The sequence below is a fragment of the Lutjanus erythropterus genome, chromosome 14, assembly GCF_056507025.1.
Source record: "Lutjanus erythropterus isolate fLutEry1 chromosome 14, fLutEry1.hap2, whole genome shotgun sequence".
Taxonomy (NCBI): domain Eukaryota; kingdom Metazoa; phylum Chordata; class Actinopteri; order Lutjaniformes; family Lutjanidae; genus Lutjanus; species Lutjanus erythropterus.
In genome coordinates, this window is record NC_139330.1 from 27,337,947 (window position 1) to 27,358,969 (window position 21,023).

The following is a 21,023-nucleotide window of genomic DNA, read 5'->3' on the forward strand; positions in this document are numbered from 1 at the left end:
CATTATGAAAATCATTTTATGTCTGTGATGAGTGCAAGTTTGTATTAAAACATGGGACAGTGAAACTAATTCATGCAAAGCTGGAGGAGAATCTGCTGCAAATTAAAACAATGTGCATCATATCCGCACTGCACGACAATAAATGTCAATAATCGCTCAATACCAACCTGACATACGGTAACACCAAGTCATCAGTCTGACTTTGACTGGCATTCATCTTCACTTCTCCATAAATATTTTGAATGTTTTACTACTATGGGAAGAAAACTGCAGAAACTAAAGAATCTGACAAGTAATCATTATCTCCAGGCTCTGGTTTTGCTTATGAATGTGATGGAAACTGGATGATGTTCATATCTCCATATCCATCAATACTATATCTACAGGTTTTAGTGTCAGCTGAAATCCATACTTTGCCACTGTCTTCTGTACTGTAATATGGTGTTTTGCCTCAGCAGGTCTGTAATCTGATCTTACCCCCTTAACAATTCACAGCTGCAGTGTTTTCCATTCTCTTGTGAGTCACACTGTCTACCATCACAACAAAATAAAAAATACATAAGAGACAAAAAACAGACCACTGCAGTGAAACGGTAAACAGGGATAATGAACTGATTTATTTCACAGTGAAACAAAACAGAAGATCATATCTGTTTCATACAATTTTGGCTTTGTGCTTGGTTAGATGTGACCATTTTTCCCCAAATAAGTAATTTGTTACATTTAATTAAGGCCGCACACATAAGACATTTAACATGACCATTTCTCTTTCTCAAGTGTTTCAGATTATCTACAGTGTAGATAAATCTTGAAATCAGATAAACACAGATTCTACGCTGATATCTTTAGCTGAGTTCAACACAAAGTCACAGTTTCGACTGAAGAAAAACCAAGAACTATCTCAGGGTCTGAAATGCAGCGTTCAAACCGACACTCAGACTCGTGTACGTCTCCAGCTTCATTTACTCACTAGTTGCTCTCAAGCACTGCCGCTGACTGCTCAACATTTTGACTGACACAAAATACTGCACTCAAGACTTCAAAGATCCTCCCTTGAGATCAAACCGAATCAGATAGCTTTGCACTTTTTTTTTTTTTTTTTTTTACTCTGTTAAATCTTTCTACTTTGAAGTTCACACAAAACATGGAAACCCAGTGTTCAGGAAACTGAAGGAGAGCACTGAGAGCATCCCTTGTGAGTGAAAACGTAGGAAGACGTATAAAATGTGCTTTTCCAGCGAATGAGAACGAGGAAATCCTGCACTGCTCACTCAAAGAAACACTGATGACTGGGCACTTTGACTTTAACTTTGTAAGTGACTGACCAACAGTGGAATTGGACTCCTGTGGTTTGTCTAGTTTAAAGACAGGAGCATAGTACACAGTGACTCACTACAGAGGCCTTCTTTTCATTTAAGTGAAAGTTATATTACCTGAAGCTCAGCAGCTGATGATACCTTAAAGGAATGTTGCTAACCGTGTTTGTAATGTAGCTGAAGTAGTTCACTTCTGAATACTGAGTTGTTATCATTGTTCCACAAATAATGTGTCAAATGTCTTAATAAACCAACTCTCCGTGGCTCTGAAACTCCTTCCATCTCATTGATGAAACTGCAGCTTATTCAACTCGGACACACAGAAGATGCTCTGAATAATATCAGCTAGACTAAAATGACATCATCAGTCAGTGTTGCTGCTTTGCTCTTGGCATCGAGCAGCAAGGTTTACAACTTACTAATACTTCTCTCACACAGGACACAAGATGGATACATCGCTCTATCATGCAACCGACCCGTTCAAACCATCTTTCAAGAGTGTGATGTAACGGTGCACGGTTTAGGTGTCTATTGAGCGGTGCATGTTTTAAGAAGACAAGGGACAATTGTTCTTCACCAAGTGCGGCATCCTGGATCAAATTACACACATGTCATCTAATCCACGTGTTGCGCAGAAAGGAATTAAAATCTTAACTACTTTGGGGCGCCTGGGTAGCTCAGTTCGTAGAGTGCACACCCCATGTACAGAGGCTGTGAGGGCTGTGTGTTCGAACCCCGCCTGCGGCCGTTTGCTGCACATTATTCCCCACCCTGTCTTTGGCTATCCTGTCTATTAAAAGCATAAAAATAAATAAATAAATAAATAAAACCTTAACTATTTCAAGACTTGTGATTTGAGGTGCATCACTGTCCAAGAAATAATCCAAATTCCACAGCCTTTCCTTTGCACCTGGATCTGGTTGTCTTGTTATGCAATGCACCTCTTGCTTCCAGTGTGTCAAGGGTTTCAAAAGTGATGAAACTAATACTACTTAAATATCAAATCCATCACTTACCTGTGACACCTTGATGTGTGAGATCATAAAAACTTAAAACCCTTCTGTCCACATTTTTGGAGATTTTGATTTGCAATGACTCAGACTAGAAAAACTTACAATGAAGTGAATGAGTGACTTATATTACACCAGTAAAACAGATAATTTACAGTTTTGTTTGTCTGAGTCAAATAAAACCCAGATACAATAGTCAAGCGAATGGAAGGCCATAATTAGAAAAAGATGACATTTAAGTGGAAAGTCAGGAGCCATCATTTGAACAGGCAACATCTACACTTATATGTCATCGCCAGCTTATGTAATAGTTATACTTACTTAAGGCTGGGGTAGGCAGGTTAATTTTAGCATCACTGGTCAAAAAATCTATAGTAACCTTTCTGATTATTGTAATTCAAGTGGCCTGAGAGAAAAACAGACTTCTGCTCCTCCTCTTGGCTCTGTTTTCAGGCTTTAGAAAATCTAGCCTGCCAATAACAGGTTGGTAAGTCGGTTGATTATTGAGTCTCATTCCCAGGTAATTGGGTTGGTGGCTCCCGTCTCCAAAAGCATCAGCATCTGACCACCTGGGAATGAGACTCAACAGTCAACTGTCTTTCTCCAGAATCTCTTACTGCACCTTTAAATGGTAGACGGTAACTTGAGCCCTTAAGTTAATAACTCCAATTACAATTGGAGACAACTGATAATAATTCCACAGGAACTTCAGACATGAATACATCAGTGACCTTCCCAGGTCATGGGAATGAGTCATCAAGGAGTTGAATTAGCACATATTGTTCTGTGAAATCCAGTCTTGCTCTAAACTGTATTTCCAGTTTGTCGTGTTATAGGACATTACTATTGTCTGTTTTAATTTTAGTTTATTGTACTGCTGTGGCAGAAAAGTTCAAAAGCAAAGATGAGTGCCATTTCATTTGAAGAGTGTCTGGTGTCATCCTGTTCGATGCTTCTTATCCCTCACCTTCAGCTTGAAGCTGGACTCTGTTTCATTCATGACAGCTCATCATGATGAGTGACAGGTGCTAGGATGGGAGTCTGATCATATGAACCGTGGACTTCAAAACACACCACTGACTCAAATTGAAAAGCTGCATATGTTTGCTTTTATTTCGCATTTGAACCTGCTCAGTGCACCATGTCTGTAGTCACCTCAGACAAGACAACCAGAGTCGTGATGATGAATATTTTCAAGTAGAAGGTGTTTAAAGGTCAATTCTGATTGTGTGCACTGGTGACAATTGCTTTACACTTATGTCACAATAATTCAAGTAACAAGTAATTCGCTGCAGCTCTAAAACTACTGTAATGAGTTCAGACTGACTAAATGCAGCCTCAGTGTGAGTTCATTCACAGTGAGCTCCGGTAACAAAATGCAGTGTCATCCTGCAAAATTATCTGAACTCATCAAATACATCCATGTGCACATTTCAGGTAGATCACCTAATTTGAGCAGTGGCACTTTATTGCTTATCTCGTCTATCACTGAGAATGAGGCTAAAGCAACACTTTTCATTATTTGGGTGCTTGAAAACGGATGCATCTGAAATTATTAAATTATTAACCATTATTCACTTTCTCAACGATTTCTGAACACCAAAGATTGAAGTAAATGATCTCAACAAAAACGTATTATTTGGTAAAACTTTTTCCAGAACTTAAGAGTCTGAGTTGGGCTCAAAACCCAAAAATCTTTTGACGTAAGTTGCCTTAAAATGTGCTTTCTAAATTTTTTCATTTTTACAGTAAATCTGCCTCAGTATTAGTGCAGTGTTTAGATCATCAGGTAGTTTCAAAATTAATTTAACTCAGACTGGACTTCCTGTATTGTATTTCATCATCTCACACGTATCTGTAGTAACACGCCTCTACCAACACAGACTTTTGGTTAGAGGTCGTTCCTGTTTTGTAATGGGATGTTAATTATTTCTCTGTGTATTTATGATTGCTTTCTGGCTTAATGTTCTCCTGACAAGGCAATAAAAAAGCAGTGTGTGTATGCTTGGATTAATCCGTCTGTGTATGCACGACACATACTGGAATATTTGACATTTTACTTTAGCATTTACACACAGAAACACACCAACACACACACCCAAAAAACTTAAAACTAGACTCACCGAATCTTCTGGAGGTCTTTGTATCTTGATCCACTCTACCGATGGACCCTTCACCTGCAGAAATCTGTGGAAAAGACTTTTGAAGCCCTCAAAGTCTTTCCTGGACACCTGAAAAACACAAGAACCTTATCTGAAACTCTGTCCATCCCCAGATGATCGGGCAGAGATTTGCCAAGTCATCAATAATACAGTTCTATCTGACCACAGAAAGATGAAAAACGTGCTAACTGCTTCTGGAAATCCATTGATTATCTACCAGGTTTCTCTAATTGAGGGCAGTTGGACAAAACAGCCAGAAAATCTGCAGAGCTTTCACTGTGGCATCTTAGAAACGTTTTTACTTTTGTTTAAAATTCTAATAAATTAATACCATTTTTGCCTTCAGCGATTCCCACTGTGGATTTCAATCACAAAAAAATCTGACCTAATCCTTCTTGACTTTTTATTTTATATTCCTTTCATTGTACTTAATTACTCCTCACCCAAACTTCAAAAATAATCTTATAATGGAGCTGATAACCTAGGAATTGAAACTTCTGTTGCTGCACTGGAAGACATAAAAGAACAGAAGAGTCAGCTGAAAACCTCAAACGTAAAATGCGGGTTTGGTTATCTGCAATTACAAAGGGAGACCTGAGGTTTAACCTCTGTTTGCTGAAGCAGTAAGTGCAGTGAAAGATGTATGTTTACTGAGCGAGAAAATACACAATGTATGCACTATGCAGTGTATGAAGCTGCAAAACAAGTTCTACTATACTATATAAGGATGCCATCAATAACTATAACTACCTTTGTCCTCCAGGCACAATCATCACATCAAAGTAGTAGTATTACCTGTTTATGCCTGTATACATTCATACTGATAATTCTGTTTATGTGTATGTACTGAACATACAGATGACAGATAAAACATCATCAGGACTGAGAGAGATGACTGGTCATTTTAAACATGGCAGCGATCATCAAGCTTGTGTTGTTAACTTGTCTTTCCCTCAATACTGCAGTCTTCCCTGCAATGTTTTGTGTGTTTTGAGATTAAATGATTTTTATAAACCACTCTAATTATTTATTTACAAACTCTTCCCTTCATAATTTAGTGATTTGCAACCTGGGCTGTTTTTTTTTTCTAGGTTTATATAAGTTTTTAATATCCTAGCAGAATAGACATCTAAAATGCGGTTTAAGGTCTTGAAAAATGTAAATAATTAATTTCAAATGTGTATTAAAAACAAAAAAGAATATATTCCTGGAGGATGAGTAAAATAAGTATCCAGATTAGTAATCTGTCTCTGGTCTGCTTCACATTCCCTTCGGCATTTATTTGCACTGGACACCTGCCCAGTTCAACCAGTTTGTAACTAATAATGTGCATGTACTCTACAATTGTGTATGGGGCCTTTTTGCTTGTATAACTGTGCTTACTGCAAGTACAAAAGCTTTTTTCTGTGAACACCCTTTAGTGAGAGTGTGTATTGCTGATAATTTAAGAGGGCCTATCCCTGCATGTTTTGCGTGCGTGTGTGTTGATTCAACCAACGAAAACCCACAGAAAACAGATTAAATGATGATCAGTCTGGATTTCTTGCTGCTATTTCTGGGACAGTTTTGATTTAACTCTCAGGTTTTTCATTAATTTGCTGCTGTGGGCTGAGCCGTCCCAACACCAGAATTCATTTTGGATCAACAGGACAAATCCACAGGGTCTCAGTTGGGCTATAATTCTCTAATGACGCATTATATTACGACTTGGGCTGATAAAACGAATGAATGTTGGCTCTAAAGCTTATGATGTACACTTTATGTATGTGCGTGCGTCTGTAAGCATGTAGGTGGAACCCTCATTGGCACTGTGCTTCAGTATGTGTCACTTTTGTGTTTTCCCAGTGTTTGTGAGTAACCTAACCACTCTCTAAATCACAACCAGATGGTCAGAGAGAAACAGAGGGAGGGAGACACAGACAGACAGTGTGTTAGTTGTACCTCTTTCTCAGCGCCTGTGGTGGTGTCCAGCAGTTTCTCCAGCTCCGTGTGCATGGAGCTCTCCAGCTGCTGCCGCATCATTTCCTGGAACTGAGCCATCCCTCCGTTGGCCACTCCTTTACACAGACCTGGACAGGCAAGACAACGCAAGATGGGGGACAGGTTTTTACACTGTTGCAACATATTTTAATTCAAACACTTTCTGGATCCTCAAAATGATTATTATCTCCACCCTCACTTGTTTTATTAATTCAAACCATCAGTTTTTGCCTGGTCTGCCACTGAATAAAACTGATAATCTTCTGTACCTTTACAATTAGACTGGTTTTACTTCAGAGAAGTTTTTAACTGTAAAAGTACAGGAAACTGAATCTAGAGTTGCACAGATTTGTCAGTTAAAGGTGAAGTAAGCAGTTCTGGAGAAAGATCATTGATTGTTGACTCTCACTCTTAGTATTAGCATCTCAATGATGGTTGATTGATGAGTTTCATTCCCAGGTTTTCAAATACTTAGGTTCTGAGAATGAGATTCAACAATCAAATATCTTACTGAACTGTGACTCGCCAAAGTCTCCTATCATGGGCTAGATTTTAAAAACCCTAGGAAAAGGGCCAAAAACAGGGTCTCTCTGACCACTTGAAAAACATTTTGCTTAAAGGCTTGAGCAAAATTAACGATTCTGGGCTCTTAAATGTGAGAATTTGCTGCTTTTCTTGGTCTTACTTGACTGTAAATGTTAACCTCCTGAGCTTTAAATTACTGGTCCGTTAAAACAAGATGTCACCTTGCGCTTTACTTTTCAAGGTGGGAGGCGGACCTCCTTAGGGGGCATCAGACAGTTTCTGGGGAGGCTCAGTGAATGGGGGTTACAAAATATTACATTAGTTATCACATTAATAATCAGTAGATCACATAAAATAACCTAATTGTGTGTGATCTGGTTAAAGAGCTACTTCAGAATACAGTTTTGGTTAATTTACTGTTTTCCCCACTTTCCCAGGGTCGGAAACCAATAAATGCCTGTGGACAGACCTTTTTATGTATTTGCTGTAGTCTGAAGTTATGTAATACAGACATATTAGGCTACACTAAGATTAAAAACAGGAGGAAACCGGAAAAATGAAAAACACCAACTAGCGTTTTATGACATTGATTATGCATGTGTATCTCAGAGGAACATTTGATTTTCTTAAGATGAGTATTAGTATGGGTCATATTTATGAAAAATCTACCTATTTGATCACCATTAGATCATTGCAGTGGTTGAAAAACAGTGTTGCCATCGCATATTTTGTCTGCAGCTTCATTTTTCAACATTAAAATGTCCAGTCTAGTCTGTATCTTGGTCACATTAGCTTTAAAATGATTTTTATTGTGTGTTTGTGTTTATAAATAGACTTTTTTCAGCCATTTTGACATTAGATTCCATTCAGGTCAAACAGAGTTAGGGCGCTACTGTTGTACCTGTTAGTCCACTAGAAAGGCTCTGCTACACTAAATGGAATGGAATCATAATTATCTTCAGTATCGATGGTAACACCCACCTCAAAAGGCCAGTACCATGCAGGATATGGGAAAAATTTAAGTAAATGAAAGCAAACACTTCACAGCTCTGTAGTTAGCACAGCTGTACCAACACGACTGGCAAACTCTGAACTATTAATCGCCTTTGATGAAATGACTTAAACAGCACAATTATACCTGCCAACACATCAGTCCTTAGCCCAGTTATTTTTTATCAACTAAGATGAATAGCCAAACCGAGCATGTTCTCTGCTTGCGAAATACAACATGAAACATTGGTCTGACAGGATTAATCAAGTTCAAAAGCACATGAGAAAGTTTGGATGTGATTAAAAAAAAAGAAAAGAAAAATGTTTCTGTGTTTTGATGAGACCTAAATTGTTTGCTACTTTGTATATGATCAAAAATAGAAAATAAAAGTTGAAAACAAAGGTCATAATACAGTTACAACATACAGGCATGTGCTGGCAAATCTGAGAGGCTTACATGTAATAAAAGCATTTAAAGATTAATGATTAATTAAATGTTGAAGTTCATGCTGTGAAAATACACTATAAACCAGTATTAATACACATGAGATGATGCTGGATGATCAACAGAAACACACACCATTCACGGCCATATATTTTCAAAGGTAACTGTATTGTGGCGATAGTGTGAATAGGAGAGGGGTAGTGTGAAAGACCTTGGTTGTCATATGACTCAGTATGTAGTGTGGTATTTGTCAGTGTCTCTTTCAGCGTTCTTCTCATTGGTTAGCAGAGTAGTAGCATATTATGAGCGATCCACAGTAACCTTAGTGCAGAATAATTCACTGCATCTGGCACACATACAGAATACAACAGGAAACTGTTCTTCTTATAATATGTGACAGCAGAAGGAAATGGGGAGTATTTTCGGTGTAACTGTGTTGCACAATCGCTTAAGGTTTTACATGGCATTATTATTATAATATCTTAGAACTTCCCTTTTTGTCATTGAGGGCAGATAAAAACTAGCCGCCAGCAGCCTGCTGTCACTGTGGTATATCTAGATGATCCATTATCAATAGATTAATGAACGCATTTTAGAAGAAGTCTTCATTCATTTATTGGTTACTGGCTAAACTGTTGAACCCATTAACCGTTTAGTCTATAACACCTCAAAGCCATGACAAGTGTCCATCTCAGTTTCCTAAATTGTGAAAGCTGTATCCATCACGTTTGCAATTTCTACCTCACAATCCACAACTGAGCACATTAGTCAGTCAGTTGCTTGACTCAATCAACTTCTGTCTTTGTATTTAGTCAACCATCATTTGGAGGTGCAAAACACCTAAAAGCAGAAGTGGGTTCAGGAAATAATCTTAAGAGGCAAATTTGGTTTGTCTGGAGGGCTGAATGCTGTATTCATGGCAGCAATGTCACTGAGCACCTGACTGCTTATTAGAGACCCCAGAGAAAATATGTAACAGGAAATGTACTAAGATAAAAATACAAAAAGGTAGCTGATGCATTACAAGCCCAGAGGGGGGAAATACAACTAGCGTGTAAAGAGGAGAACTTTGATCAGAACTTAACTGCCTTCTTTTAAGGTTCTACAAGACTTCATTTATTTGTGAACTGATTTGAATCAAACACAAATATTTGAATTTAATTAGTCAGCTATACTTTCCATTATTGTAATAATAAATAGTTATATATCCATTTTCATTTCCATTATTGGCCAATGATTTATTACCCCAGTAGTTATCATGTATCCCTCTCTAGAAGGCAGGCAAAACAGGTTAGAAAATTTGGTTAGCTCTGGGAAATATTTCCCTTAACTGTGTATGAAGGAACTAGGGCTGCAAGTGACAATTATTTTCATTATCGATCAATCTGTCAATCATTCTCTCGTTTAACTGATTAGTTTTTTGGTCCACAAAATGTCAGAAAGTGAAGGTGAAAAAAGATCAATGCTTCCCACAGCAGAAGGTGATGTCCTCCATATATTGTTTTGTCCAAAGTGTATTGTTCACATTCACAAAGAACCAAAGAAATAAGAAAATTTCCACATTTGAGAAGCTGAATTTGGACATTTTTCTAAAAAAAATGCCTCAAAATAATCAATGTAGTAGTTGCCAATTAAATTAATGGTTGACAACTAAATGATTAATCAACTGATTGTTGAAGCTCTAGAAGAAACGTTTATAAACGTAGGTATGGTCCTTTAAATCCACTGCCTTATTTACCTGGAATATAGACCTAAGGTTCAAAGTTGAATACAGCCTCCACATCACTACTTACCTTCTACATAAAGTGCCATCTTCAGCTGCAAAGTAGCGACCAGTTCAGCAATACATTCGTTTAAATAAGATAAATCCAAAACAGAGCAAACGCTTCCAGTTAAATATCCCAGAGAGCATTCACCGTGAAACACAAAGTGTCACTGAACATACATCCCGTGAATGAACACAAAAGTTTCCTTGAGGTGCCTTGTAAGCCTCCTGGACATTCATTCAAGTTGTCCAGTCTTAAAAGTCCATTCACAACTGAGAGGCTGCGGACGATGACACGTCCCGTCTACCTCACGTAAAGGAACAGAAACAAGGACACGTTTATTTATGCGATCACACTTCAAGTCTCCCTGGACTGCAGCCCAAAACGTCGTCCCTGAACAACATGAGGACGAAGTGGACCCAGCGGGATCTTTTATCGCTTGCGGCGTCTGCCCCTCATTTTCCAGCCCCGATACTGTAAACCACGTCACAACTCCTCGCTGTGACTCCCAACCTCTGATCATGTTTTTCCCTCGCCTCGCCCACTGCTTTCAATTTTATTGCCTTCTATACACAGAGTTGACGGTTTTCACCCCCCACCCCCTCCTTTGTACACCAGAGTCCGCTTGCACTACCGACAAACATCCCGTCAATTATTAGCTAGAAACCGGTGAGATGTGATGCACACTTGTGAGTCCATCCGCCTGACCTGCTGCCTGGCTCGGGAACTTCAGGGAAGCTAGAGGCTGCGGAAATGAATGACTGATGGGTGGATGGACAGAGGAGAACGGTATGTTATGATACCCAAGAAAGAATGAATAATAGCTCTGCCTGTTGTGTGCAGCCTTGAGAAACATAAAGACAACCCAAGTTTACGGTGGTTCCGTGAACTCCACACGGGTGAAAACGATAAATGTCCAACGTTACGAGAGGAACCGCTGGACTACGCAATAGCTAACTTGAAGATACGACCTTCAGCACGCCTCGCCGAGAAAACTGCATAATGCCCAGAGGCAAAGTGGTCAAATGCGCTCATATTTAAAGCGATTTTCTTACTGTGTGGCTGTAGGATGCTGGCGGAAGAAAAGTCGATGGGGTCGGCCTGGTCCTGCGGGTCTGAAGGACCACAGCAATCCCGCAGACGAGACAACTGGACACACACAGTATGTGTTTGGTCTTTGCACGGCTTTTCGCCTTCAAACTCCGGGTTTCTGTTCCCCCTCGAACTCGCTGAATGAAAATCCCAACAGGGTAAAAAAAATAATAAAGAACTTAAAAAGGTGATTAGTTTGAAGATATTTTACACTACAGTGCCATTCCTGCAAGGGGCGAATGGGAATGTTGCAGGAGGATGGCAGCCAATAAAAACACTGTTTTCCTGTGACGCAGCTTTGCCTGCCAATAGATTTCTGCTACGTGCGATATGGTTCCTGACAGGTTAAATTATGCCTGAAATATTTGAAAATTGAAATATATATCGTTCAGACATTTGTATTTTTGATACAATTTTAAAGTACCATTTAATATTTTTAATATGAGCTATAAATATAATGGCTGTGAAGCATACAGCAATCCACTGCATACACCAGGTTTACCACATTAATGTTGGAATAATGAAAGTTTTTGGTAGATTTGTTCCCTTTTAATGAGGGCTGCTGTTTATCAACAATAACACATTGTGAATTTCACTAATTACATTTGTTACATAATCACTCCTGCTGCCGGGAAGAGGAAAACTAGGAAATACTGCCCCTGTCCGGTGAAACTGTGACACTACACTGTAAAGCTTCTAGTGTTCAGTATTTTACTCATTAACTGTCTGCAAACGAATTCCACCAGGGCTGAACAATGCAGATAATAATACTTCTACCAGGAATCATTTTATGTAATCAAATACTTAGTTGGTTTAAGACATTAGGCATTGTGATATACAATTTTGTTGTTTAAATGAATGATGGAATGTGTTTTTCCCAGAATAGTACTTGAGAATACATGCTGGGAAGGACAGTACTACATTATTCCTATTGCACATCACCATGCAGACCATTGTTATAAGTGGTGGTTGACTGCTATAAGTTTTTCAGTGGTCGATGCCGATATTTAGAGAGCAGGGCAGCCGATGGCTGATATAAGATAGATAAAAATATTAAGCTAAAACTATCCAGTAACTGTTTTAGATTAGATTTACTTTTAGGGTCGGGGAAATGTGTTAAGGTTTAGAAAAGATGATTGTGACTGAGGAAATGAAGGCAAATGTTACAGCAAAATGCATGACAGTTGATAGTACAGGGCTCAAAACTAACTTTTTCACCCTCCACCCAAAACTCACAAGGGGCAGCACTAACATTGTTCCACAGCTGCCACACTGACAAGGCTGCCTACAGATGTTTTTTGCTTATCAACTTTGTGAGCACAGGCATAGGAGATTATCTCAAAATATCAGATAATCAAAAGCATCAACTAAACTTGGCATTATTTTCTTTACCAATAAGATAATGATTTATACAGTATACTGGTACTGGAAGACTACTAGTAGTAAATGTATTTACCCCCATCCCTTCCAATCTCCATACTTTCTAGTCCTTAAAGAAAACAGGGAGTTTCATTTTCTGTCCATCCACCAATCAATCCCTTATCTAATGCAGGTTTGAGAGGTAGTGGAGCCTTTCTCTTCACACTCTACAGCAAAGCAGGTTAAACCCTCGACAGGTCATCAGTCTTAGATATTGTATTGATTGTGATAAGTGCAGAGTCTAAGACAAATTTACCTTCAGGAACAATTCTATTCCTCTATCACAGATGCAGAAGAACATTCACATTCACACCTACGCCATTTCAGAATTGCTAACTCACCTAACATGCACACTGTTGGACTGTGGGAGGAAACCCACACAGATCCTGAGAGAACATCCACACAATAAAGTGTCCAACTGGCTAGCAGACCTGAACCCTGGACTTTCTTGCTATGAGGTGACAATGCTAACCACTCAGCTCATAGGCAGCTTAAACCTAGAAATATGGCAGCTTAAGATGGGAATGACATTGAGCCCATTAGTTTGCCTGTAAGATGATAAACTCACTTAGAAAACAAATGTAAAACCATCAATACAACTATATCATCATTTTTTTTTTTTTATTTCAGTCTTAATCCATTCCAGTGTCTGTTGACTTAATGCATCATTGACTATATGTAACAACCATCCATGTTTCACTTACCCCCAGACAAAGATTATTGGAAAAATAGCTGCTAACATATGTGATGTACTTGCAGTATATACTGTATACTGAAGGTGGAGTTATGCTTGTGCGTCAGTGTGCAGGGGCGCTGCTGTAGGTGTCTCTGTTCTCCACTGAAAAGAAGATCAATGCTAGGCTATCACTTATAGCCCATAAGTAAACCTTCTTTTGTTCTCCACTCACAGCATGTAAAAGGCTGTAATGCAAATGTATTTGCCAGATCACAAGACATGCCTTGTAATAGTGAAAAGGAGACAATTACTGAGCTTTTCTTTAACTTGCATAATGATAATCTTTACTAGTTTCAAGATCTTGTGAAAGACAACACAAGCCACCAAATCTAGCCAATCATTGTCTCTGCATGGTATCTCCATAGCTGCTTTACTTTTTTGAAAACGTTGCACCTTAGGTGTCTTTCTACACCATAGCCTCCCAACGCACAAGTGTAAATCCAACTTTACACTCATAAACACTGACTCACCCACTCTCTCTCTCTCTCTCTCACACACACACACACACACACACACACACACACACACACATATAGAGTAATGTAGGGGATGGTGGAGTGCTTTATCACAGGCGTGCGTCTGGAGATTTGGGGCTGTCTAAATGCTGGTTGGGTGGCCTTGAAGGGTCTAGTCATACACCCAGGAACGCCACGGCTGTGTCCCTCTCCTCTATCAGCTCTGCTGCTGTGGCGTCCATCTTTGATTGGGAAAAGGTGTTGATGGCCAAGCCCTCCACAATCTTCCAGCTCTTGTCCTGAGGATACAGCATAAGTTTTCTATTTGGAGCACATGTCTACAAACATTCATTTTCAAATATCCACTAATGACTGTGCATCTATTCGAAAACCATATATTTTTCCACATTTTGAGAACAAAAGCAATGTAATTTATTGCTACTGAATTCAAAATATACTGTTAAGCTCCTACAGTGAAGAGAAGGTTAGATCAGACTCACCTTGATCTGGACAGGGAATGAGTAGATGAGGTCATCTGGGACTCCATAATGGTTGCCAGAGGAGTAAACACCCATGGAGATGAATTCACCCTGAAAAAGGTGGGAGGAACTGGTTAAAAATGCATTTAAAAAAAAAAGTTGGGGTGCCCCTATAGCTCAGTCGGTAGGGCGTGCGCACCATGTATTGAGGCTGTTAGTCCTCTGCAGCGGCCGCTGGTTCGAATCCCGCCTGCGGCTCATTTGCTGCATGTCATCCCCTGTCTCTTCACCCCCCTTTCCTGTCATACCTTCAGCTGTCACTGTCAATAAAGGCAAAAATGCCAAAAAAATAACCTTTAAAAAAAAAAAAAAAAGTTGCTTATTCCACATATGGTATCTCATCGTCCCTGATGTTAAAAGGAGTATTCAGGGATTCAAAACCAAACACTACATTTTCAATAACAGTCATGTAAGCTGTCAGAAGTCAAAGTAAGCTTTCCTAAGTAAGCCACAAAAGAAGCAGGCACACCTAATCACCTCTTTCTATATGAATATCTCTGCCAGAATACGCCACACTGTCAAGGACACCCAACAGCCCAAGAGACGCAATGGGGAAAATTCACGACTTTTCATGAGAATATCCAGTCAGCACTGATAGTAAATGTAGTCAATTGAAGCAATACATTCCTCAGTGTGTGCTATATTGACCAAGAAAGCCGAGTTTTCCTACTCATGGAGCCATGCTGGCAGTTCCTACATGTACCAGGATAGACTGCCTGCAAGTTTCTGACACCTTTGGCATGTTAGGTGACAAAAAAGAAAAAAGTCCCTCACCTAACATGCCCCCTGGCTACCCAGAGACAAAGACTAGAAATCCAACATGAAATAGCCTGCAGTTTTTTCTTAACTCCAACAACATCACTGTGACATCACTAGATGTGGGAAGAACAAGTGATTTTGCTGGAGTGAAATGTATACTCATTCACAAATAACCTTAAAAAAAATAGTGTTGCATATTACATTCTGTCTCTCACCTTTTTTTTTTTAATTTTCACTTCACCATATCACACAAAATTAAGGCAATGGTGACTTCTTGACAGACTGTGGCAGTGGGCCAAATCATAACTACAGTGTAAATAAAGATGTGTTTACGTGTTTACCTCGGCTGTGCCTGTCCAGACGTCTCTCATGTGGTCACAGATGGCCTTGGCTGCAGACATGGCGCTGGACAGCTTCCTTGCCTTGATAACTGCAGCACCTCTCTGCTGCACTGTCTGCAAGACAAGAACATGGAGCATTACATGAAAGTGCTATGGGAATGTAGGCAGAAGAACGGAGCATATAGGGTTAACTTGTGCTGTTGATTTGTAAAATTGTTTTTGGTTTTATTTGTCAAGGTTTTGAGATACAGACTGAAAGCTGATATATCTGCAGCAAGAATTTTCCATAAAAGGTTATAATATTTTTATGATATGTGCAATTTTTCTATGCTTTAGCAGATGTGGAAAGTGTCATTTTTGAGTGGCTAACTGAAGCAGTGTATAAATACAAAATATATCTCACAGTCTAACAGATTATAATGAATCTTCTTTAACTCACAGCAATGAATTCTCCTTTAAGCCAGGCATCATCCTTGACTGCATCAAAGCAGGCAAGTTCACTACCAGACATTTTAACCAAGCAGTGATGGACGTCTGGGTACTGGGTGGACGAGTGGTTGCCCCAGATGATCACATTCCTCACATGGGTTGCAGGAACACCACAGCGCATCGCTACCTACCCCACCAGAGCATCAATGACAGGAAGTAAATTCAGGAGTCACGATCAGGTCAGACAAAAAAAATCTGACTATGTGGCAACTTAAAAGTCTGTGATTGTAATTTGTAAAGGAATGTGTGAACAGAACCTCAAGTACAAAAGAGAGTCTAAAGGAACACACCTGAGAGCGAGCCCTGTTGTGGTCCAGACGGGTGAGGCAGGAGAAGTTCTCTTTGGGGATGGAGGGAGCAGACTTGGCTGCAATCAGACAGTTTGTGTTGGCAGGGTTTCCCACAACCAGCACCTGAAACACACACCCACAAACTTCAAAATACAACCTGAGTGACTCATCTGAACTAACTCAATATAAACTCATAGTGTAACAGATTAATAATGGCTCATTAGTAGTCTAATGTACTTCCTTGGGATAGATTTGCTCGATTTAAACAGATTTGTGGGATGTTTGTTTGAGCTACTAAAAGCATAACTGTAATATATGGTTAAGCACTGGAGAATTAACTTGTACTTTTGTGCTGTGTTACCATGTACACTAACATAAGGGCTCTGAACAATTGGAATGGAATCAAGCCAGAAAAAGCACAGTAGCAACAACTGTTCAACATAAGGAACATTTTTACATCTGTGGAACAATGTAACACAATGCAACTTAGCCAGAGGCAGAATAGTTTCACTCAGCAGCCTTCTACAAATAGATAAGGAGAGTGGATGTCGACTTCAATGTCTGTGCATGTCTATAAACTATTTCCTGTGTCATTACCTTCACGGTCTTCTTGGCGTACTTCTCCAGGGCGGCTCCCTGACTCTTGAAGATAGCCACGTTGGCTTTGAGCAGGTCCTTCCTCTCCATGCCCTCCTTCCTGGGCATGGAGCCCACCAAGATGGCTGCATCCAAGTCCTTGAAAGCCACCTCCTCCTTGTCAGTGGGAACAATCTCTGTGGAAGATGATTGAATTCATTACTTGTGTTGGTTGAATATGTCTATGTACTATATGTGATTGCTTGACATTTTTCATCAAAATACACTGCTTTGTCACAGCTCAGCAGTCACCATTTACTCCTTGCCAAGAAAAAAAAATGCACACATCAAAATTTTGGTGGCAAATCAGTGATATTACTGACTTTCTCCCAAACTGATCTGAATTTTGTTCTTTTATTTTTCAGCAGAAAATAAAATTACAAATATTCAAATTTAGCATGGATAATAATAACATTCTCTGCACCACTGTCAAATCCCTCATAAGGATGCTTTGTATAAATTCTGAACTAATTTTCAGTGATCAGTAAACTTGGTCATACACGCCCGAGTACAAAATGTACAATGCTTTAAGGACCGGTGTGTAAGATTTGGTGCCATCTAGTGGTGAGGTTGTAGATTGCAACCAACTTAACATTGCTTGCCTTCTAAGCATGCAAGAGAAACAATGTACAACCTGTGAAAGGCTGTATCTAGAGCTAGTGTTTGGTTTGTCCATTCTGTGTTACTGTAGAAACATGACAGCCTCCATGAATGAGGACCTGCGCCCTTTGTAGAAATAAACGGTTCATCCTAAGGTAACAAAAACTGAACAATTCTGATTATTACATTCATAGATTCATATTACATTCAGTTTCTGTAATATTTCTACCCATAAAGCCTGCTTAATCTTACACGCTGGACCTTTAAGCCTTGTCTGTCCTCATGGTCTATCTGACAATTCCACACTGACAATTCCAATCTTAAATAGTTGGAAAGAAAACTAATTTTTCACCCATTCTAAATCACGCACACATACAATTTCAGACATATTTCACGTGTGACCAGTATTGTACTGTATGGTTGGGCCCATCTCAGTGCATGAGGCGTTGTCTTTGCAGCGTAGTTGTTAATACAGGGGCCTCTCACAGCCCCTGTCCAAACAAAACAAAGGACGGCACCAATTCAGAGGAAAAATTCCAGGTCACAATGGAGGTGGCACATATAATGGCGCCTCACGTCTGACACCATGACAGTGGCTACACTGACGACACACAAAAAAAACTAATGGAAACCAGTGCAAATATTTATCATATTTGTCTCCGAGAAGGAAATGTCTTAAAATTCTTACGCATATTTGGTTCTCAGAGTAAAAGCATTTGATCACATTTTCAAACCAAGGAAAATGTATCAATTATCTACAACACTTAGGAGAGCTGCACAGTCATCTGAGGCGGTCAGTCCCTCCCAGGAGAGAGTGAATGATATTCTGAAAGGTGTAGAAATATATAAAGCAGTGTGTTAACAGATAACAGACTTTTCCAATGATAGACTGACTCAAAATTCTTGTGGCTGATTTTGTCTGGGATAACCTCTCCATTAACAAAGCTGCATCTGCACCACAAAAAACAACATCTGGCAAGTTACATTTAATTGCAAACAAGGAGACAAAATACAGCTGCAACAATTAATGTCTGGGAAGTTGTCCATCCAATACAGTGCATATTCATTCATTTAAATAAATGTTATTATGCATGTGCAATCCTTATTGTGAACGAATGACTCACAATTTGTGTGGAAAAAGACCCACAGAAGAGACTTTAAGATTAATGAATACATACAGCCCTGGTTCATTCCATTCAAAGTGTGTGGGTCAACCATGCAGAAGCTGCATGTATTCATAAGTGTATAGCACCTCAAATAAAACTACAACTACATCCTTACCCAAACAACTCTCTTCTAAATTCTGTTATTCCAATGACATTTAGAGGGTCCAGAAAGCTGAAGATTAGGAAGAATCCTTTACCTTATGCAAAACATGCTGCCATGTTTCATGCACATGCTCAGGATAGAAGCCAGAGCTACAGTGACTGGGGGTGGGTACTGTAGGGCAACTCATAATATTATTATCACCATTAGTCATTGTAAGGTTCTTATATTATCATTATCAACAACATGAAATACTGTGCACAAAAATGAAAACAAAAGCAACATGTTCATCTACAATACATTAATGTGTTTGTTAAAACACCAAATCAGACCTCTAAAATGGCAAAATAATATATGTACTAAAAAAACATATTATACACATGTATTATATCACAGACAGCATAAATAGGGTCTACCTTTTCAAAAACACACACCAACATGTGAACACACACTATCATTAAAATGGTAAAAGATATAAATAGCCAAAAGGCAGACCATGTGGAAAGCCCTGGTTTTTAAATGAAAAACACTTTAAGCTTCAGAGCAAATAAAACATTTTCAATCTATAATATTTCAGTTTATCTCCAAGCAGTGTCTACAAAAACAGAACAATCCAAGCTACATGTTTAAAGAAAACTGATACTTGAAGCCAGTGCATCAATAATGTATATGGATAACATATCATATTATTTTATAGTGTCAGTTATTTGTCCAACCGTCAAACAGTTACCTCTCAGAAGTGGGAGGGCACAGTCCTGCAGCTCCATGACAACACCCTCCAGGACTGGCAACATGGGAGTGATGTCCAAAAGGAGCAAAATGACTGGCTGACAGGAGGAGGGGGAAGGAAGCAGGCAGTGAGATGAATGGTATGAAATGAATAAAACATGCTGAACTGAATTCAAACACACTTAAATCATAATTCCTGTAAATAATGACACGGCAGTGAGAGGACTTAGTTGTCTCTGGGAACAGAGTGTGAAGGCCTAAGCCATGTGGCTCACTGTCTGTGGCCTGTGCCAAATGGATCAAGTGGTTTTAAATTTGGCCTAAGACTCTTGGCACAAGATCCACTTCATTGACTTCAAGGACAATCCTGGCTCGTCCCAGCAAGGCACATGCACGAGCAATTGCAATCTGATCAATACCACAGGGACAACATCTATTCAATGTCACCCCCAGATATGACCTGGAAAACTTGTGATATTTTCAGCTGTTTAGTGGTGGGATATCAGTATACTACGGATGTCTTGTGACGCTGCCCTTACACTGCCTAATGAGATAAGGGAATGGAGTGTGTTGTGTGAGCAAGACAAAGCCCTTCTTTACCTGATCTTTGCCAAAGACATCTCCCTTGGCAATGCTGAACAACAAGGAATAGGCAATCTGCCCAGCAGCGCCGGTCACCAGAACTCTAATAGGCTCAGACTGCAAGACACAAGGCAAAGAACAGCGCTGTTAGTACTATTAGCATTGATTTCACAAGAGGACAGGTATGAAAGTGACAGTTTACTTGTCCAGTGCACGTGGGCTGGGTGTCTATCCTTGTCAACAGGATTTACTAAAGTAGGGGGTCAGTTCAAAAATAGACTCGGTGGTTTTCATACAGTGCTAACTGTTACATAACAAAACCAGGATATACTTAGGTTATCAAGTTCATCGCCATCTTTACCATTCACTCAAACAGCATTCATTCAAACCCCAAAATAACCAAACTAGCTAAATTACTAAAGCGTTACATCAATATGACATAAGGAGTGGCCGACTTTTTAAAAACAAAATAAACTAATGAGTACAAAGGGGTTGGCTATGTCGTGCTGCGAGCCATACTACTAACGTTACTTTGTTTCGTTAAAATCAATTTGCAAAGCAAACTTTGACGAACTTAGCAGAGCTTTTTGAACTTATCATTTGGAATAACTGCAGGTATATCTGCGTTACAACACATAATTGATAACCGAGGAATAACCGATATATTTGGTGTCTCTACTCACCATGTTCACACGATAGATAGGACAGGCTCTCTCCCACTTCTCGCTAAACCCGGAGGTCAGTCCTATTTAAATCCTTAGTTGCTCACGACACTTGTAACAGCCTGACGGCAGATTGAAGATGTAGGTAATTGTAGTTTTTGACAGTTAATGTAGTTCCGTACCAAAAAGAACAAACTAGACTCAACAAGTCACGCTACATTGACAAAGGAAAGT

General features: G+C 39.4%; 2 protein-coding genes across 3 annotated transcripts in view; both read right to left on the minus strand.

The window, feature by feature from the left end:
* The window catches only part of ugp2b (UDP-glucose pyrophosphorylase 2b), a 37,603-nt gene extending 26,230 nt beyond the window's left edge, over window positions 1-11,373 (minus strand). The window contains exons 1-3 of one of the 2 annotated variants that reach the window (XM_084736582.1): window positions 11,250-11,373; window positions 6,430-6,557; window positions 4,450-4,557 (exon numbers count right to left, since the gene is read on the minus strand). In XM_084736582.1, the coding sequence (XP_084592708.1) occupies window positions 4,450-4,557; window positions 6,430-6,528 (207 nt within the window). In that variant the 5' untranslated portion in view covers window positions 6,529-6,557; window positions 11,250-11,373. Of the gene's footprint in view, window positions 1-4,449; window positions 4,558-6,429; window positions 6,558-10,221; window positions 10,309-11,249 lie in introns of those variants that run through there. The other variant, XM_084736581.1, reaches the window with a different exon arrangement.
* Window positions 11,374-13,688: 2,315 nt separating this feature from the next.
* On the minus strand, window positions 13,689-20,950 carry mdh1ab (malate dehydrogenase 1Ab, NAD (soluble)). Its single transcript, XM_084736586.1, has 9 exons — window positions 20,811-20,950; window positions 20,146-20,244; window positions 19,547-19,643; window positions 16,912-17,087; window positions 16,315-16,437; window positions 15,975-16,151; window positions 15,536-15,649; window positions 14,397-14,486; window positions 13,689-14,195 (listed from the first exon to the last, which is right to left on the minus strand). Exons 1-9 carry the CDS (start codon window positions 20,811-20,813, stop codon window positions 14,073-14,075), a joined length of 1,002 nt encoding a protein of 333 aa, XP_084592712.1. The 5' UTR covers window positions 20,814-20,950; the 3' UTR covers window positions 13,689-14,072.
* Window positions 20,951-21,023: the final 73 nt, after the last annotated feature.